General features: G+C 37.1%; 1 protein-coding gene across 2 annotated transcripts in view; it reads left to right on the forward strand.

Annotated features, from left to right (window-relative positions):
- DPY19L1 (dpy-19 like C-mannosyltransferase 1) overlaps positions 1 to 17,877 on the forward strand; it is a 48,690-nt gene that overhangs the window by 14,143 nt on the left and 16,670 nt on the right. For both annotated transcript variants that reach the window (XM_048950761.1, XM_048950762.1), the window contains exons 7-13: positions 777 to 870; positions 7,168 to 7,225; positions 10,047 to 10,138; positions 12,131 to 12,230; positions 13,512 to 13,589; positions 16,408 to 16,494; positions 17,754 to 17,813. In XM_048950761.1, coding sequence (XP_048806718.1) covers positions 777 to 870; positions 7,168 to 7,225; positions 10,047 to 10,138; positions 12,131 to 12,230; positions 13,512 to 13,589; positions 16,408 to 16,494; positions 17,754 to 17,813 — 569 coding nt within the window. The remainder of the gene's footprint in view (positions 1 to 776; positions 871 to 7,167; positions 7,226 to 10,046; positions 10,139 to 12,130; positions 12,231 to 13,511; positions 13,590 to 16,407; positions 16,495 to 17,753; positions 17,814 to 17,877) is intronic.

Consider the following 17,877-nt stretch of genomic DNA (forward strand, 5'->3'; position numbering starts at 1 on the left):
CCTTCCTTCCTTCCTTCCTTCCTTCCTTCCTTCCTTCCTTCCTTCCTTCCTTCCTTCCTTCCTTCCTTTCCTTCCTTTCCTTTCTTTCTTTCTTTCTTTCTTTCTTTCTTTCTTTCTTTCTTTCTTTTTTGGAGAACCATCTCGCTGTAATTTCGACAGTGTTGAATAAACATTTCTGTGTACCAGACTGAAGTTTTGCTAGTTTCTCTATAGTGAACAAGGCTTTTTAAGCTGTTGTGAAGAAATCATTAGAGGCTGGAGGTTTAAAGAAAGAATAAGAGGAAAAAAGGATAGGCATGTGAACACAGAAGTGTTTGTGAATGGGTAAATTGAAAGACGTGCATTATTAGAACTTCTCTAGGCAACTAATGGAAGAAGAAAAAGCTAAGAGCATTATGTGTGATACATTTGAAGATATGCTTATGCTGAAGTGAGAGTATAGGGAATACAAACTAGGTCTAAAAGCCTTTATGAAGTCAAAGCATCTTAGAGAATGTTGCTATGGCTATGCTTATCCTTTCTATACATATCAGGGTTTTTTGGAGGTAGTGCTTCCCTCCTGCCCAAGTACTATGCCTTTTTCTCCCCTTCTAAATTTACTTACTTATTTTTAGGAGTGCAGTCTTTTCATTTGATCTTTCCAGTAATCTTTGTGACTTTTTTTTTTTACCCTTTCTTTAAATATGTTAAGTTAGCAGTGTTCTTTATTATAATGATTGTGTTTTTGTTCTCTAAACTATATGTCCATTCACGTATACTTGCTGTTTGTTTATTAGGGTGGGGAGACCCTGCTTCCTTTTATGTTGCTGTGATTTTTCTTTTGAATGGACTGATGATGTCACTGTTCTTCATATATGGCACATACCTCAGGTAAGGCAGTTGAGACTGAGTTATTTCATTGATATTACCAGTTTGCTTTTACGGTAAAACAGACAAACAAAGTAGATAGTAAAATATTTTGAGGATTTGTAGTTTGTTTGTACGGTGCATTGCAATAAAAATACTACCCACATTATCACTAAAAGTTACTAGGACAAACAATATTGTTTATTAAAATATATGCTGATGATACTACAAAAACTTACAGGAGATTTCAGTGAAGTGAATGTTGATAGCATGGGGTTGTGGATCAAACTAAATACTATGGAGTTTTTAAAGCCAGTTTTTGTATCTCTCTGCTCTTAAGGTTATCAGTATAACCCATGCTTAAAAAAATACATTGAATGACACTGCACTTTTAACCAAGACTGGAGTTTTTACGATGCTTTTCTTCCAATAGTACTGAATTTCTTTCAATTTTAGTATAATGGAAAGGATAAAATGTTTTGGAAGATAATCTGTTACTTTACAGACATACTTCCCTTTTTCAGTGGATTTCTGTTTTCAATATCTGTCCTTTAATTTCAGGAACTGTAAGATTCTTTCGTATGTAAAATTGGCTCCATGTTCAGCAGAAAAATAGAAGCAGGAATGTTTGTACCTCTATTTTCATTTGCCAATTTTGGAGAAATGCAAAAAGCTGCTACGTTTTCCTCTAGTAGATGTGATTGTTTCTCCTTTTCTTTCCCTGACTTCACTACCTTGAGTTCTTTTCCTCTCACTGAAGCATGTGGTGAAAGTTCAGATAAAGAAAAGTGGGAGCCCAATTGACAGTGGAAAGAGGAAGTTGCCTAGTGTAACTGTCAGGCATTTTGTGGTAAAAAATGTATATTTGTGTTCCCTAATGTGGAAAATGAACCTGTCACTTCTTGAGGAAGTGGGTAAACTTTGAATCTTAATATCATTAACTTGCCATGTTTCTTTAAAGGAAGATGTACGTAAAGCAGTGTTACATATATTAGTGTATAGAAAACTCAGTACTATCTTAATGTTGCATTTCTCAAATAATTCTTGAGTATCCTAAGCAGGTCAATTGTAAATGATCTGCAATTTAGGTAGTCAAGATGACTAGAATATAAATTAGAGTACTTTCAGCTGGGATTATGAAAAGTAACAAGTGACTCTGCAGTTTCCTGCAGGTAGGATTTTGTCCTTATTTATTCTCAAGACATTAATATTTGGATACCAGATCTAGATGGCTGCCTAGATATTGCATAGGTTCAAAGGTTCCTCTAAGCCAAGGAAAGCCATCTTTAGGCTTTTCTCAAGGGTATAAAAAATAAAGGGACTGAATCTAGAGCAGTGCCTTTCTACTGTGGTGAAATAGGTAATCTTATGAATTGGTGTAGCTCTGTCCCCTTAAGGTGATCTTTAGTTGGTTGGTTTTTGTTTTTTTTTTTTGTGACTACTTGAAGGCTTCTTGAGACTTCTCATAGTGCCTGGCTTATTTGATGTTGGGGAGCCATCCTCTAATATTGTCTAACTGGCCCTATATGATGGAGTGACAGTGCTGATGGACAAAGCAAGGGCAACTGATGTCATCTACCTGGACCTGTGGAAGGCCTTTGACATGGTCCTGTGCCACATCTTTATCTCTAGATTGGAGAGATATGAGTTGGAAGGGTGGATTGTTCAGTGGATAAGGAATTGTTTGGAAAGTCACAGCCAGGATGGTTGTTGTCAATGGCTCTATGTCCAGGTGGAGGCTGGAGATGTGTGGTGTCCCTCCAGGAGTCTGTCTTGGGGCTGGTACTCATTTTTATCAGTGATATAAATGATGGGATTGAGTGCACCCTCAGCAAGTTTGCAGAGGACACCAGGCTTAGTGGTGCAATTAACATGTCAAAAGGAAGGGATGTTCAGGTTTGGGCATCTCAGTACAGAAGGGACATCAAAGTGTTGGAGCAACAAGGCTGGTGAATGGCTTGGAGAATATTCCCTGTGAGGGGTGACTGAAGGAACTGTTTAGTCTGGGAAAGAGAGGAGGCTGAGGGGAGACCTTATTGCTCTCCTCAAATATCTGAAAGGTGCTTACAGTGAGAGTGAGGCTGGTCTCTTCTCACTGGTGACAGGATGAGGGGAAATGGCCTCAAGTTGTGCCAGAGGAAGTTTAGGTTGGATATCGGGAAAAACTTCTTTACAGAAAGGGTTGTTAAGCACTGGGACAGGCTCTCTGGGGAGGTGGTTGAGTCACCATCCCTGAATGTGTTTAAAAACCATTTGTGGTGCTCAGGGACATGATTTAGCAGTGGATTGTTAGGGTAGGATGGTTAGGTTATGGTTGGACTTGATCTTGAGGGTCTTTTCCAACCTGAGCGATTTTGTGATGCCATCCAGAGGGTCCTGAACAAACAGGAAAGCTGGGCCCATTTGAACCTAGCGAGGTTCAACAAGGTCAAGTGCAAGGTGTTGCACTTGAGTCAGGGCAATTCTAGGTATGCATACAGACTGGGAGAGGAGCTCCATGACACACGTCCTCTTCAGAAGGTCTTAGGGGTCCCAGTGAATGAAAGACTTAACATGAGCCAGCAGTATGTGCTTGCAGCTTGGAAGGCCAATCATGTTCTGTGCTGCATCAGAACAGGAGTGGCCAGCAGGGTGAAGGAGGTGATTGTCCCCCTCTACTCCGCCCTTGTGACGCCCCACCTGGAATACCGTGTTTAGATCTGGGGCCCCCAGCACAGGAGAAATGTGGAGGTTTTAGAACAGATCCAGAGGAGGACCATGAAAATAATCAAAGGACTTGAGAACCTCTCCTGTGAAGACAAAAGCTGAGGGAGCTGGGCTTGTTCAACTTGAAGAAGAGAAGGTTGGAAGGGGTTCTGCACGACCTCATCTATTGCCTGTTACAGGAGTTGGCAACACTGCCCACTGCAGGGGGGATTTGAACTGGATGTTCCTTGAGGTCCCTTCCAACCCAAGCCATTCTATAATTTAAGTTTGTGAGCAACAGACATCTCAAGCTTACATATTTTTTGTAGCTATTTTTTTCCCATGTGTTCATGAGATGAGTCATCTTTTTATTCCAGCCTTGATTTGCCTTTAGTCTCTTTTCAGCTGGTGAGGAAAGATGATAGGTTAGTGGAAGACCACTTTGTTATAATTTATTTGTAATCTAGCTTGTGTTCTCACATCTATGCATGCTGTAGTCTGTTGTTCAAGGATTTCAGCTAGCAGAAATGTAGTTGGCTTTGTAGGAGTAGTTTTTTTGTTTTATAACTGTTTTTGATGTTTAACTCCCTTAGCCAGTTTTTCTCCCCAGCTTAGAAGATGACCAGACATTGTATGTCCCTGTCCTAGCACTCACTGTCTGTGGCCAATGTTAAGAAGGGAAGCCTTTAGAAGTAGCTGATGAGCTGGGTTTGCTGTAGCGTGAAACTGCAACCACTGCTTAGTCAAAGACACTTCAGAATCTTTTTGTATGGTTTGTCAGTTTCAGGTTTAGGAGCATTCTCTCCTACTGCAGTTGAAGGAATTTGTTGAAAACTTGTTCTAAGATTGTTGGTTTTTTGTTTTTTGTTTTTTTTTTTTTAATGGACAAATGAATGGTATTTATATGATAAGCACTTTATTTCATTGTAAGATTCTCCCCCATTCCTTCTGCTCTTGCAGTTGAAGGGCAGAAAGTGTAAAACAATTGTGAAATACTGCATCTCAGGGAGCTACCCATAAATTTCCTGTATCTCCTTCTGAAAGTACTTTTTTGTTATTCTGTTTCTTGCATGTTCATAAAGAAGGAATTAGTGCAATTCCCTAAAAGCTTTCCTTAGGCTTCAGCTTATGGTATGTAGGAATCAAAGTTCTTTCAGTATTTCACACCTGATTCTACTAGACAAAGAACTAACTGTTGAGGTCATCTGGAGTCCTTTAAAACAGGATAATTTAGATTTATTAAATAATTAGTAAGTTTTTATACATGGGTGGATGTAGGTTCTAGTGGAAGGGCCGCTAATTAGCTAATCCAGGCATGCTTAAGTTAGGTTTATGGAATATGCACGTTATACTTGCATTAATTCACTTTTTCTCAGAATATGTAGATTCAACAAATGGTGTATTTAATGGCTGCTTTGTTTGGCATGAAAGTAACATAAGTTAAATGAATCATAGAATCATAAGGTTGGAAAGGACCTGCAAGATCATCTAGTCCAACCGTCCTCCCATCACCATTGCCACCACAAGCACTAAAACAGATCTCACAGCTCCTCATCCAGGCACCTCTTGAACACTGCCAGGGACGGTGACTCCACCACTTCCCATTCCAGTGCCTGACCACTCTCTGAGAGAAAAAGTTTTTCCTCATGTCCAACCTAAACCTCCTCTGGTACAACTTGCGGCCATTTCCCTGGGTCCTGTTCGTTGCCTGGGAGAAGAGGCCAAACCCCTCCTCATCACAACCTCCCTTTCAGGCAGTTGTAGAGTGCAGTGAGGTCTCCCTGAGCCTCCTCTTCTCCAGACTGGACAATCCCAGCTCCCTCAGCTGCTCCTCATAAACTGAAACTGAACACAATACTCGAGGTGCAGCTTCACCAGTGCTGAGTACAGGGGCTGATCACCTCCCTGCTCCTGCTGGCCACACCATTTCTAATGCAGGCCAGGATGCTGTTGGCCCTCTTGGCCACCTGATCACACTGCCGGCTTGTGTTCAGCCGAGTATCAACCAACCCCAGGTCCCTTTCCTCTTCACAGTCACCCAGCCACTCATCCCCAAGCCCATAGAGCTGCATGGGGTTGTTGTGCCCAAAGTGCAGGACCTGGCACTTGGCCTTGTTGAACCTCATCCCATAATGTTCTAGGTTAAAATCAAAAACAGATAATAGTAAAATTCAAAACATTCATATATATTTGAAAGAAAGAGATTTGTTACTTACATGTATCAATGATACTATGTATTTCCTACATGGCCCAAGACAACTCCTTCACTCAGCAGCAGTGATTCCTCTTCACTCAGACAGGCTGAAAGGTTGGACGCCCAAGCTTTGATGTTTCATCACACTGTCAAAGCTTTGCGGAAAACTTGAAGGCTTTTTTCTTTTTCTTTTCTTTTTTTTTAGCAAACTTTTAATTTTGTTTCTAAAACTAAAATTTATTTATTTATTTAAATATTAAGCGTATTTGTTTAATCTTTTTGGACTTAAATATTGATGCTTTTAGTATTTGCAGAGTGAAAGGTTATGTTTCATGTGTAAGAAAGCACGTTTCCTGGAGATTGCTTTAGCACTCATCTGGTATCTTTAATCCCAGGACTCAGTGATTCTGTTTGGTCTGCATGTTAGTGATGGGTGAAGGATCTGAGAGGATATAAAGATTTTGTTGGTTTTTTTTTTCCCTTAATCTTGAGCAGCTGGTTGATACTTTTGTTAAGCAGCAAAAATAGTACTTTCCAATTCAGAGTAGAAATGCAAGTTCTTTTCTCACAAAGAGGTTGCTTGGTTTGTGCCACAGAACATGGGTAATAAGGTTTTATCTCTTTGAAAAGATTTGTTATCTATGCTATTTTCAGGTGAGAAAAACTAAGTACTATCTTGGGTTTTAGTGTTGGCTCCATGGTGCTTGTTATTCAGCACATAGATCTGATTTATTTAGAAACCTATAAAAATTCCTTAAGGGCTTAAAAAGCTTTTACACGTCAATGTCACAGTACTGCACATAAGAATTAGGCTTTGTCTTATACTGACTCTTCTATATGAATTCATTTTTATATATGTTTGCTACCATGCTTGGTTTGATAGTCCTAATAAGATCTTAGGTTCAGACTGATATTTGCAGAGTCCTGTGAGTGATTGCACGTGCAGGTTCTAGAATTTTCTGATCAGTGTCCTAGGGAAGAAATATTTCATTTATTCTGCTTGGGATTTAAAAATGAATAAAAAATGCTCTGCACTTCTCAGAAGCAAGTTCTATGTACAGCAGATTAAACACCAGAAGTTGAAGGCTGTAATTCGTAGGGCTCATTTTTACATCAGCTCATCATTGCTGGCGTAATGATCACAACCAAAGCTTGTGACAGGCAGAAGAGCAACTTCACAAGTAATTTACATTAAAATTGGTGCTCTGCAGAAGAGAGTTGATGTATGAAGAGGTGTCTGCTCTGGAGTAAACACTAGCTGTGTAGCTAGTCTTTTAATATCTTCTGTGCAACGTGGATTATTTTTCTGCGATGCCCAAAAGCGTTTTTGCTTTCCCCAGTAAACTTAGCTGTAAGCAAATGCACCACATTTTTGAAGAAGCATCAGCTGTTAGGAAGTTTAGGAAGTTCTCTTGTATTTATATTTCATGTTCTTTTCACAGCGGGAGCCGTCTAGGAGGCCTCATTACCGTGATGTGTTACTTTTTCAACCATGGAGAGGTAGGATTACCACCTTATTTTTCTTCCCTCTTATTGAAGAGTAAGATCGATCTCATTTCCTTAAAGACAATTAAGCTGCTGATTTAAATGAGGATGAATGTAAAAGGCTAATAGGAGTAAGACATTACTGAATGCAAAATAGGTTACAATTTGTATGATGTATAGCACTGTAATGTATCACTTTAGATTTAAAAAATAAATAAAAATCAGAAGGGAAGTGTAAAGTAATTCTGAGATTCACGTCTTAGTAGCACAACAAGTTCAAGTTTCAGAACATCAAAATCTTTCTTCTCTGTTCCAGACATAATTGGACTTAGATGCATCATGTGCATAAGCCTTAGAAACAGTGGAAGTTTTCTTTAGATTGCTATGTATTTTATCTGAAATTCATGAATTCACATAGTGCAAATAAACCCCTGTTCTACTGCCATTCTTTTTGGATGATAATTTGGAATTAGTATTTTATCCTTTGCTAGAAAGCTCTGACAAGAGTATACATTGTTTTGGCACGCTATGGCACAGTGAGCTCTGCTGTCCTACTTGGCACAATCTAAGAGACTTCATGTTCTCTCTTCAGATGACAGGAAACACACACAAATCTTTCACAATTATGTGTACTAATTTTGATGGTAATTGGCAGACAACTTTTCATTTATTTTACATTTTTAAGCACCTGTTTTATACTATTAATTTAACATATTAGTGGAATATCAGAACAATAAGCATATAATCAAGTGGTACTGATTCTGGTAATATCTTTGATAAAAAAATATTTTTAAAAATGTCTTTAAGGTTCTGGGAATCAAAGTAGAAGGGACAAGATTGTATAAACATGCTGTAAGGTTTCATAAATTCATTATTGTCTGTGTTAAGTTTTTGCCCTTCAGTAATAAAGAATCTTTCTCATTTCTAGTACGAATCTATTGATAGCCATTTTCTATCCATTGGTATGTCAAAAATGTCCTCTCCTTGAAATATTTTCTTCTTCCATAATGCTTATGTCCAAAGCTGTGTACTCAAAACAATTTTATCCCCTGGTTGGCCTTCATGTAAGGTTTCTGAATGGACCAACCCTTTCATTTTCCTTAAGATAGGAAGTTACCAGGCTTCTTCTGCATCTCTTCTTGCAATCTGTGAACACAACTCTCTTTTCAGCAGTCCTCTCAGGAGTGTATATTAACATCCATCAAAATATTTTTCTTTTTTTGCAGAGAGGAAGGGGGATTAAGCCTATGCTAATTGTTTTTTGCCTTTTGTTACTTACAGAGTCAGCTTTGTTTTGTGTGCAACAGAAGATAGGTAGAGGGGCTTAGGTGCTTTCTGCATTGAAATTGCTCTATTTACTTCAGATTGTATCCTGCTAACTGATAGCCACAATGCAAAATGGTATTTCGGGCTACAGGAGTACCTCCCTATCTCCTGTGGGTTGGTTTGTGTGTTTCCTGGGCACAGGTTCAATGCTGTTTGTCCTACAGTGATAAATTGCTGTCTAAGGGAAATGGAGTTAGACAAAGGAGAGTGGCTAATACTATTGTGAAAGCTACGTTTGTGGAAGAAAAGCTACAGAAATAATTTGTCAAAGCATGCTTAGTAGTTTTGCAAAAATTTTGCACGCTAAATAGGATGAACACAATTCTCTCTGTTGCAACAGTAAGTAATTACAGTTTGAAGATGTATTTCGTTCAACCTATTTCTGCTAACTATTGGGTGAAAGCCATCTAGGTGCTAGCTATGTAGTCGTAATCAAAGATTTTGCTTACCTTCACTTGTAAACCTTGGATTTAAATGTGATTGTGTTTCATTCGTCCGGACGCAGAGTGGTTTGGTGTGTTGTGTTCTTTTGTTTTTTTAAACAGCAGATGCCACTTAAAATATGATTTCCTGCTGGTAGACTGCTTACGCATCTGAAAGAACGCTGTGCAGAATTGAAATAATCTGAAGGATGTTATTTAATCATATAGGAACATAAATTTTAGATAGTAAATTAGTATTAAGTAATGTTCCTAACTTTGAAGTTATAATTTTTCTTTTTGATGACCAGTGCCATGTGCACACATTTTCTAAAGAGCTGAGTATAAGGGTCAGAATATCAGTGAAGCAGGTGAGCTGTTTGTCACAAACCCAAAGAAGTTAATGAAGAAGATATTGGGTTGATTTAATTGCATTATTTTTGACTTCAGTAGGCTAAAGAGTGAAGGAAACAATTTAGAATAGCTTTGTAAATTTCAGTTTGGTTTTAGTAGCCTATCCTGGAAAGCAGATTTTATAAAAATTTTCTGTCTTGCTGCTGCTAGAAATGTAAAATGTTTGTAACCTGAATGGTCTGGTGTGGTGAAGAGTGTGTTGGTTTTTCCTCTCCCCACTCACATTGTCCATGTACGTGTGGCAAGTGACTGCCTGAAGTTGGGAGTAATGTCAGTTAGCTGAATGACTTGTTAAGTTCAGCAGAAGCAGAGACGAGCAGAGGCTCTCCTGGCTGTTTTCTTAGAAGTTCTCTATCTGTCACACTTAGTTTTGGAAGAGTAGTAATCTGTCTTTTTGTTAAACAGTGCATCATCGACCTCAAGTCTGAAAGCTGCATCCTTTCTCCTTTTCTTTTTTGCATCCTGTCTTGTTGGTTTTCTTCTTGTGGGGTGTTTTGTTGGTTTGTTTATTGTGCTGTTGGCTTTTTGTTTTCCTTTGAGTTTTTTTTGGGTTGTACATAAAAGTTTGGGGTTTGCTTTACTGAAGAGTTTTTGGTCTTTCATTTTCAAATGCAGATGCATTGCTTTATGAAAGTACAGCACCAAACATTATCAGCTAACCCAGTTCTTATTTTTAGTGCACTCGTGTCATGTGGACTCCCCCTCTTCGTGAAAGTTTCTCATACCCATTCCTTGTGCTTCAGATGTTGCTTTTGACCTATATTCTCAGGTACCTCTCAATTTATACTTAGCTTCTAAAAGTGAGTTAAAAAAATGGAATGTGGGAGGAAACATTTAAATGCATTTATTTAGATATTATTGTGCTGTAGGAATATCATTAACATAGAAACTTTCCTGTGGCTGTTACATTGCAGATGCTGCACTGGTAGAGCTGTAGTCACGTTACTCATTTATTAAAAGGAAATTGTTTCAACTTGAAGACATGATTAAAATAAATATCAGAATTACTATGTTGGGAAACACATGTCTGAATTTAAAAAAAAAAAAAAAAAAAAAAAACAACACACAAAAAAGAGAATTTTTGGTTGATGTCACTTCTATCCCATGGAAAGCAAGCTATACTCCAGGAATTGGTTTTGTCCCTCTTGGAGAGTGGTACGTTGATTGCACTTAGAATAAGCTTATGCTATGAAACAGCGAATGCAATAGCACCCATAAGCTATTATGTTCTTTCAATTCATGTGTTTATTAGTTCAGTCTTTCAAGCAATCTAATGATAATAATGCAGAGATGCTCTTGAGTTCATTAGCCCTGCTTTTCTGTGGTTGTTTCTGGCCTGCAGTGTGACTGTGTCTTGCCTTTGGTTTGAAAAATAAGCATGGTTGTTAATATGAGGGTTTTCCACTGAATTCTCTTGCATCAGATTTGCAGTGTATTTGTGTTTCAACTGAATTTTGCATAACCACAGATTTTCCTTTATTAGGTTATACTGACTTGTAGTTATTGGTGATTAAACCAAAAATGCATCACTCTCATCTGTCACTATCTTGTATTTTTTAGGTAAGAAAAAAGATACAAAATGAAAGATAGAAAAATATTTTAAAATACATCATTAGGAGTAGTTTGTAGAATGATTGCTAGATTATTTGAATGGTAAACATTCATTTGAGGCTAAATAGTTAAATGGAACAAAAAACAGTGAAATTAAATACACTGATCCCAGTGTATATGTTCTGTATCTATAAGTATGACACTTTTGATTAGATAGATGTGCTACTGCTTCAAATCCTGGTGTGTGAAGTAGTAATGGAGCTTGTGTGCCTACCAATGACCAATGAAGGGATTTCAAAAGGTTGGCACGATGTTTTAAGACTTAACTTTCAGATTTTCAGTTCGAGTTCCTACTTCAAGAGCCATGCATGCTGGTCTTCTGACATAATCTATCTTTGAAACAGAGAAGAACTATCTTTGAAACAGAGTCTAGAATATGGTAGAATCATGCTCAGCATGACTTCCAGTACTTAATCAAAAGACTTTTTAGGAGAAACTGAAGAAAATTTTACAGAATTTGCTGAGACTTGTGTAATCTGTTGGGTTTGGGTTCTTTTCAGTGACTGTTTATGATCTCCTAATCTTTTGGAGGCCACTTGGTGTGAATTTTGAATCATGGCATGTTTCTGATATGATCTCTAAGCTAGAGTTAAATAAATAAATAATAATAAAAACCGAACAACTTTTCAGCAGGAGATGGAAAACAGGCTATTTTCAGTCTAAGGTGAGTTTTGTGCATTTGTCATTGCCCTGGAATCCTGTGCTAGGATCGCTGGCAAAAGGTTGCGGAGAGGAGATACAGAAGAGATGAGAGAGAATGCTGGAAGAGTGAAATCACTGTCAGATGCAGACTTTTATGAGAATAATTGTGATTCTGGCTGAAATAAAAGTAGTTGTGACCTGACTGCAGTTGCTACACGAGGGTGAACTACACAGAGTGCTCCAGGTTGAATTCCTGCATTGCATGCTCTCAGAAAAATACATGCTTGGAAAAGGGTGACTCATCAAATCATTAAGAAACATTAAAACTATTGTTTTTGGGAAGTTGAGGGAAAATGATGCTAAATTTACTTGAGTGTTACTTTGCAAAGACTGTTATTGCTTGCTAACTTCCAAGGTAACTTTTGTTTTCATTCCATGCATTCTGATAATATGCAAATATCTGTGTAGTTTTAACTTACTGATACCTATTCTGTCTCTTTTTCCCAAGGATTCCGAATGTTAATAAAGGAAGCTTGATTGCACTGTGTGTTTCTAATATCTTTTTCATGCTTCCCTGGCAGTTTGCTCAGTTTGTTCTTTTAACTCAGGTAAGACCATATTCACCTCTGCATGGTCTTTTTCTTTACTTTAACCAAATTGGCTATTTTGTACAGGCAGCCATTGCATGTACAATTATCTTGATGCTTTCATTTCAGCTACACTTGCTGTGAGGGAAGATTCACTCCACTTATCACACCAGGTTTTTTCTAGTCTTTAAATTTGAAGTTGCTCCATTTAAAAGTCTTTTTTTATTTTTTTAACCAGGACTAAACAAATTCTTTTTTCTTTAAAAGCAACCTTCAGCATAGGATCATTACATTAGAGCAAACGCAGAACATAAGAAAACTTTGTACGCTGAAATACAAAAATAAAAAAGGCATTGATCTTGCATTGCTTTGGGCTCTTCAGAATTTTTTGAGTAGAGCAAAGTTTGCATGGCATGTGACAGCTGGCATAATTTTACATGGTTTCCTATTTAATTTTAAAAAACCTGACAGCAGTGGCATAATTTTACTGCATGAGGGTGCGTACAGTTGAGGTAACTTAAACAAGTGCTACAAGAAATGTAGTAAATGCTAATGTGAGCAATAGGTTGCTGTCACGCAGCACAATTTCTTAATGTTTAAATTGACTGCAAAGTAACCTGTTGTTTAAAACCTGTCCATGCCTCCATACCTTTTCAATTGTCTGCTGCACTCAGAAGAGGTGTTGATTGATTGGAGTTGATATTTTTGAACAATCTGTATATACTGTGTATGCAGATTTTCTAACTAGAGATGAGGAAGCCATTTAACAATGTAAAATATTATAAGAAGTGCATTGCTGTACCCAGTTTTAGATGCTGGCCTTGAAATTTGGTATTATAGTTTCATGATTTTTCCTTATGTTTTTAGCAAGGTACCAAATCAGTGAATCCAGTTTTTTTTTTTTTTTCAGCACCAAATTGTGGATGCTTTGCTGAAGATGTGGGGCTAGATGATGTTAATTAATGCTTATGTTTGTGTTTTGTTTTTGTTTTTAATCTGTTTTCTCATGGGTGAAAGATGATGTGTTCAGTGCTATATTGTGATGACTTACATTTCTGTAAAGCTGAATACTTGCTCCTTGGATGCTCAAGTGTGTTTGGTAACTGTTACTAAGAGCTGCAAAATTCATGTTTCTTGAAAGAAGCAGTTATAAAATGTTGACATATTTATTTAGCAAAAAAAAGCAACGAAAGTTTGTGTATGATTATTTGAACACTTAAATTTGTGTATGAATACATATCTGTTAGAGCAACTTGACCACTGCAAATTGTTTTAACTTTCTTTTTTTACTTTTGATTCTAGATAGCTTCATTGTTTGCTGTGTGTATTATGGGTTATATTGACTCCTGCAAATTACAGAAGATACTCTCTGTTCATATGGTATATATTTTTTTCTCCAACTTAAGTCCTATCAAACTGTTCAGAACTTCAAAAGGCATTGTGTCTGAAGTGTTTTCCTTAGTTATAAGACAATTGAAAAGATAGAAGAATAGAATAGAATTGTTTATTTGGAAGGAACTGTCAGGTATCATCAAGCCCAGCAGCCTAGCCATTTAATCAAAAGCTAAAGCACCTGGACAAGAGTGTTGCCCAAATGCATCTTGAATACTGGCAGGTCTGGGGCATCAAGCTGTTCTCCAGAGTTTGACCACCCTCACAGTAAAGAAATTATTCTTAATATCCACTCTGGCTCTCTGTCGATGGCTTTGTGCCACTCCCACCATGGAATCTGTGCCCAGGAGCAGAGCCTGACAACTCTCTGCTTCCTCTTCTCAGGGAGTTGCAGAGAGAGGTGAGGTCTCCTCTCAGCCTCCTCCTCTTCAGGAGGACCCAAGTCTAGTCCAACCCAAGTGTCCTCAGCTTCTCCTTCTAGCCCTGTCATCAGCTGTGGTGCCTCCTCTGGAAGCTTTCAAGGACCTTGGTGTCCTTTATTATACTGTGAAGCCCAGGGCTGCATGCAGTATTCAAGGTGAGGCTGCACCAACACTAATTACAGCAGGAGAATCATTTTTTCTAACCGACAGGTTATGCTGTCTTTAATACACCTGAAATGCGTTTTGCCTTCTTGGCTGCTGGGCACACTGCTGGCTCCTTCTGAGCCTGCTGGCACCTACCTGCCATCTGTACTTGTGAGAATCATTCCATCTCACATGAAGAAGCCAGCATTTTCTTTTGTTGAACTTCATGCTATCGATGATTGCCCAATGTGCCAATGTATTTAGATCCCTTTGCAAGGCCTCCCTTGCCTCAAGGGAGGAAACAGCAAAGGCTGGAGGGGCCTGGATTTAAATATTTGATCTTAAATGTGTATATCACAGTGACAGAAAGGACAGTCTGTCTGATGCATTGGAATTTCCAAACTCCAGAACCATTTTCAACCTAAAAGGTCTATAAAAATATTTTCTATCTCTGCTTATTCCGTGAATTCAAAGATGCATTCACAAACAGCAGATTAGAAAATACATTAAGTAGTAGAGCATGAGCAATAAGAAATTGAAAAGGTAGCACTCACTTCATGCCTTTGGTTAGTGGAAACAATAAATGAGATGTTTGCAGTTCAAAATTAGAGAATCCCAGCTCAAAGTGGGTTTTGAAAACTACTGAAGTCTGGATCGCACAAAGATGTTGTGGTTGTTTGGAGAGCTGTTCAGAAAGGATGACAAAAAAGGTATCAATTTGGGGGAAAAAAAAAACCTTGTGTAAAACTGATGAGAAAGTCAAGAAAGGCAGGAGATGACAATAAGTAAAAGACAACTGAGCTTCAACATGATATACCTGAACTTGGTTTTTAAAGTTAAGAAAATGATTGAGTTCTGCTGCCAGGAATTTTTGCTCCTTGAAGAGAGACTACAGTCATAAATATATAGGAAGATGTAAGACTACAGTCATACATATGTAGGAAGATGTAAACAACTTTTTGAAGAGTTGTGTCCATTTCTAGATGTATATTTTTGCTAAAATTATGCTATGCAAACTTAGTGAACGGAAAGCGAATGTTTACCACATGAAAGAAGCTTAGAGCTAAACTGTTTCATATTTTTTTTCCATACTCTTTGAAATATGGTAATTGGTAAATGAAAGGCAGTAATAAGTTCTGTACAGCCTAATTCCAGTTTAAGCCTGGGACACTAAGCACGTGTTCCTAGTCCTGCTTAAAAGGGAAGTTTGCAAGTAAGCATCTTGGCTTAGTCATATTTTTTTCTGCAGAAATGGGATGAAATATTTGTACCTTTTGGCTTACATCAATAATATTGGTGACAAAGTGCCATAAAAAGCCTAAATTCAGTATTAGTGTTGTATTATAGAGATATATACTGAGATTGGGGAAACTGCCAGTCTTTCTTCTTGGTGTTTATGATTCCACCGCTCCACTCCCCTAGTTTTTGTGGAAAATTCAAGTCTAACTGTGAAAAAAAATATACAAATGGCTGCATATTTTATTAATAACTATGCTGTTATTACTTATTCCTGTGCATAGAAAGAGAAGGCAGAAATTTTATTATTATATTAATATAATAATAATTTTATTTATAAAATTATATTATATAATAATATTAAAATCATTAAAGAATAATTTTATTATTATATTAACATATCATATTATTATATTGCTTTATTTCAAATTAATTGTTATTATGGCTTTCTAAGTTTAGAAATTAATGCAGCTTGCTTTCTCTTAATAAGAAAGCACAACAGGAGGTCAGTGTGGTGCATAAAAGTTGTATTGACTTTCAATGTGCTATAGCTGTGCCCATGATGAAATTTCATTGAATTTGACTGCAATTCTCAGTTTGTAAGAAAGAAAGCAACAAGCTTGTTTGTCCAGGACTCTGTTAGCTAATAGAATAGAGAGGTACTCTTTTTTATTTTTTTCTAGTTATTGCATTAAGTTAGGAATAACTTCACAAACATAACTGGTATCTCATGTAAGATAAGTTTGTCCTGTGATCAATATTTTAATGTATATGTGCTTTTAAATATAAATTAGTATAATACTCCATACTTTTCTGTCTGCTACAATGAAGTGATTATAATTATAATCAGTGTTTTCAGAACAACTCTTCAGAATAACTCTCAACAAGTTATCAAACCTGCAGCTGTTGGGTGGGATGTGTCTTTAAATGTCAAGTTGTTGGTGATAAGGGTAATTTCTATATTTAGCAATAATTTTCTATTTTAATTATTTTTCTTCTTTCAGGTATCTCTCGTAGTGTGTTTTATTCTGATGTTTGGTAATTCAATGTTATTGACATCATATTATGCTGCATCTTTAGTAGTTATCTGGGTAAGTTGTTTAAGGACCACAAATCATAAGACATAAGAATGTAATGCTGTGCTGTTTTGTAAGCGTTGCTGTAAAATGTGAAATTGTTGCATTAGAGAAAATCTTCAGATGTCAAACAGATTTTAAATACATTTGGTGAATGAATGAATAAATATTAACTGAAAAACTGCACATTTTTTTCCCCACCAAAACCTCTTTGTAAGGGAGATTGAGGTAGGGCTCAGCTCTCTTTGTTTAGGTCAGCTTAAATTTTACAGGATTATGTGCTCTGGTTAACACAGTCATAAGATTTGACCAAAGTAATTTCAAAAAGAAAACATGAGCAAGGAGGAGTTTTGTTTCAAATGCTCTTCTATCAGTTGTGAAACTGCAGATGCAGTGCAGACGACTGTGATGTGTATTACAGTGGTTTAAGACTGTCTGAAACTGCTGTGCCATTCCCCAAGTGTGAAATTATTCAGTGAAGGCTCATCGTGTTGATTCACTGTTTTCATTTCGACTTGAAAAGTTAAAAACAACCGACAAAAAACAACTCCCCTGATGATGTTTAGTTTCAGAATGTTTTTTCTGAAGGGAATTATGTACATGGGGAGAAAGGAGTTAAGATCGGGTGAACCTTTCTGCTTCAGCGTGCTACAAAAATACCTCAATTCCTCAGTCTTTTTGCCTCTCCTAGAGATTTGGAGCTCAGTGTGTGCCACATATGGACTTCTAAAAGCACTGAAGTTAATTATATTTTTCTTAATTACATTGTTCATCAAGTCAGCTTAAAGTTTTCTGTATATTGTAAAATGAGAAACAGTGATAAACAGAAACAACCAATGTTTTCCTGCTTATTCTGTTGTCCTGTTTGGAAATTGTCTATTGTTCAGCTAGTAATTTATTAATTTCTTCAGAAATCTTTTGAGCATTGGATTTGATCTAAGGAGATGTAGAACGGTGTAATACAGAATTTTGGTTATTAAAAAGAAAAACAGTCTTTCCTTAATCACATATATAACTTCAGTAAAAGTTTTTATTTTGGTGGGTTTTGCCATTGCAGAGCGAAATCACAGGACTGTGCATTCATCTGTATTTCAGGTTGTGTTGATTCTGTAGTCTGGTGTGTGGTTTTATTAGTTTGCTTTGAATAAATGGTTGCATGTTAAAATAGACACTTAGCATCCTGGATGATTTTTTTTATTGGAACATTGGATGTTATTGGAACATTTTGTTGTTGCTGTATCTTAACTGGAGATGTGCATTCATTTTATTTGTAGGGAATTCTTGAACTGAGCCCACGAGTCTTTAAAAGGAGCAGAAGTCAAGTGTGCCTGTGGGTAAGGAATTTCATACATCTTGAATTCCAGAAAAAGAACTATGCCCTATTGTTTTGGTTTAGTG

This window comes from Lagopus muta, chromosome 7 (assembly GCF_023343835.1).
Source record: "Lagopus muta isolate bLagMut1 chromosome 7, bLagMut1 primary, whole genome shotgun sequence".
Taxonomy (NCBI): Eukaryota; Metazoa; Chordata; class Aves; order Galliformes; family Phasianidae; genus Lagopus; species Lagopus muta.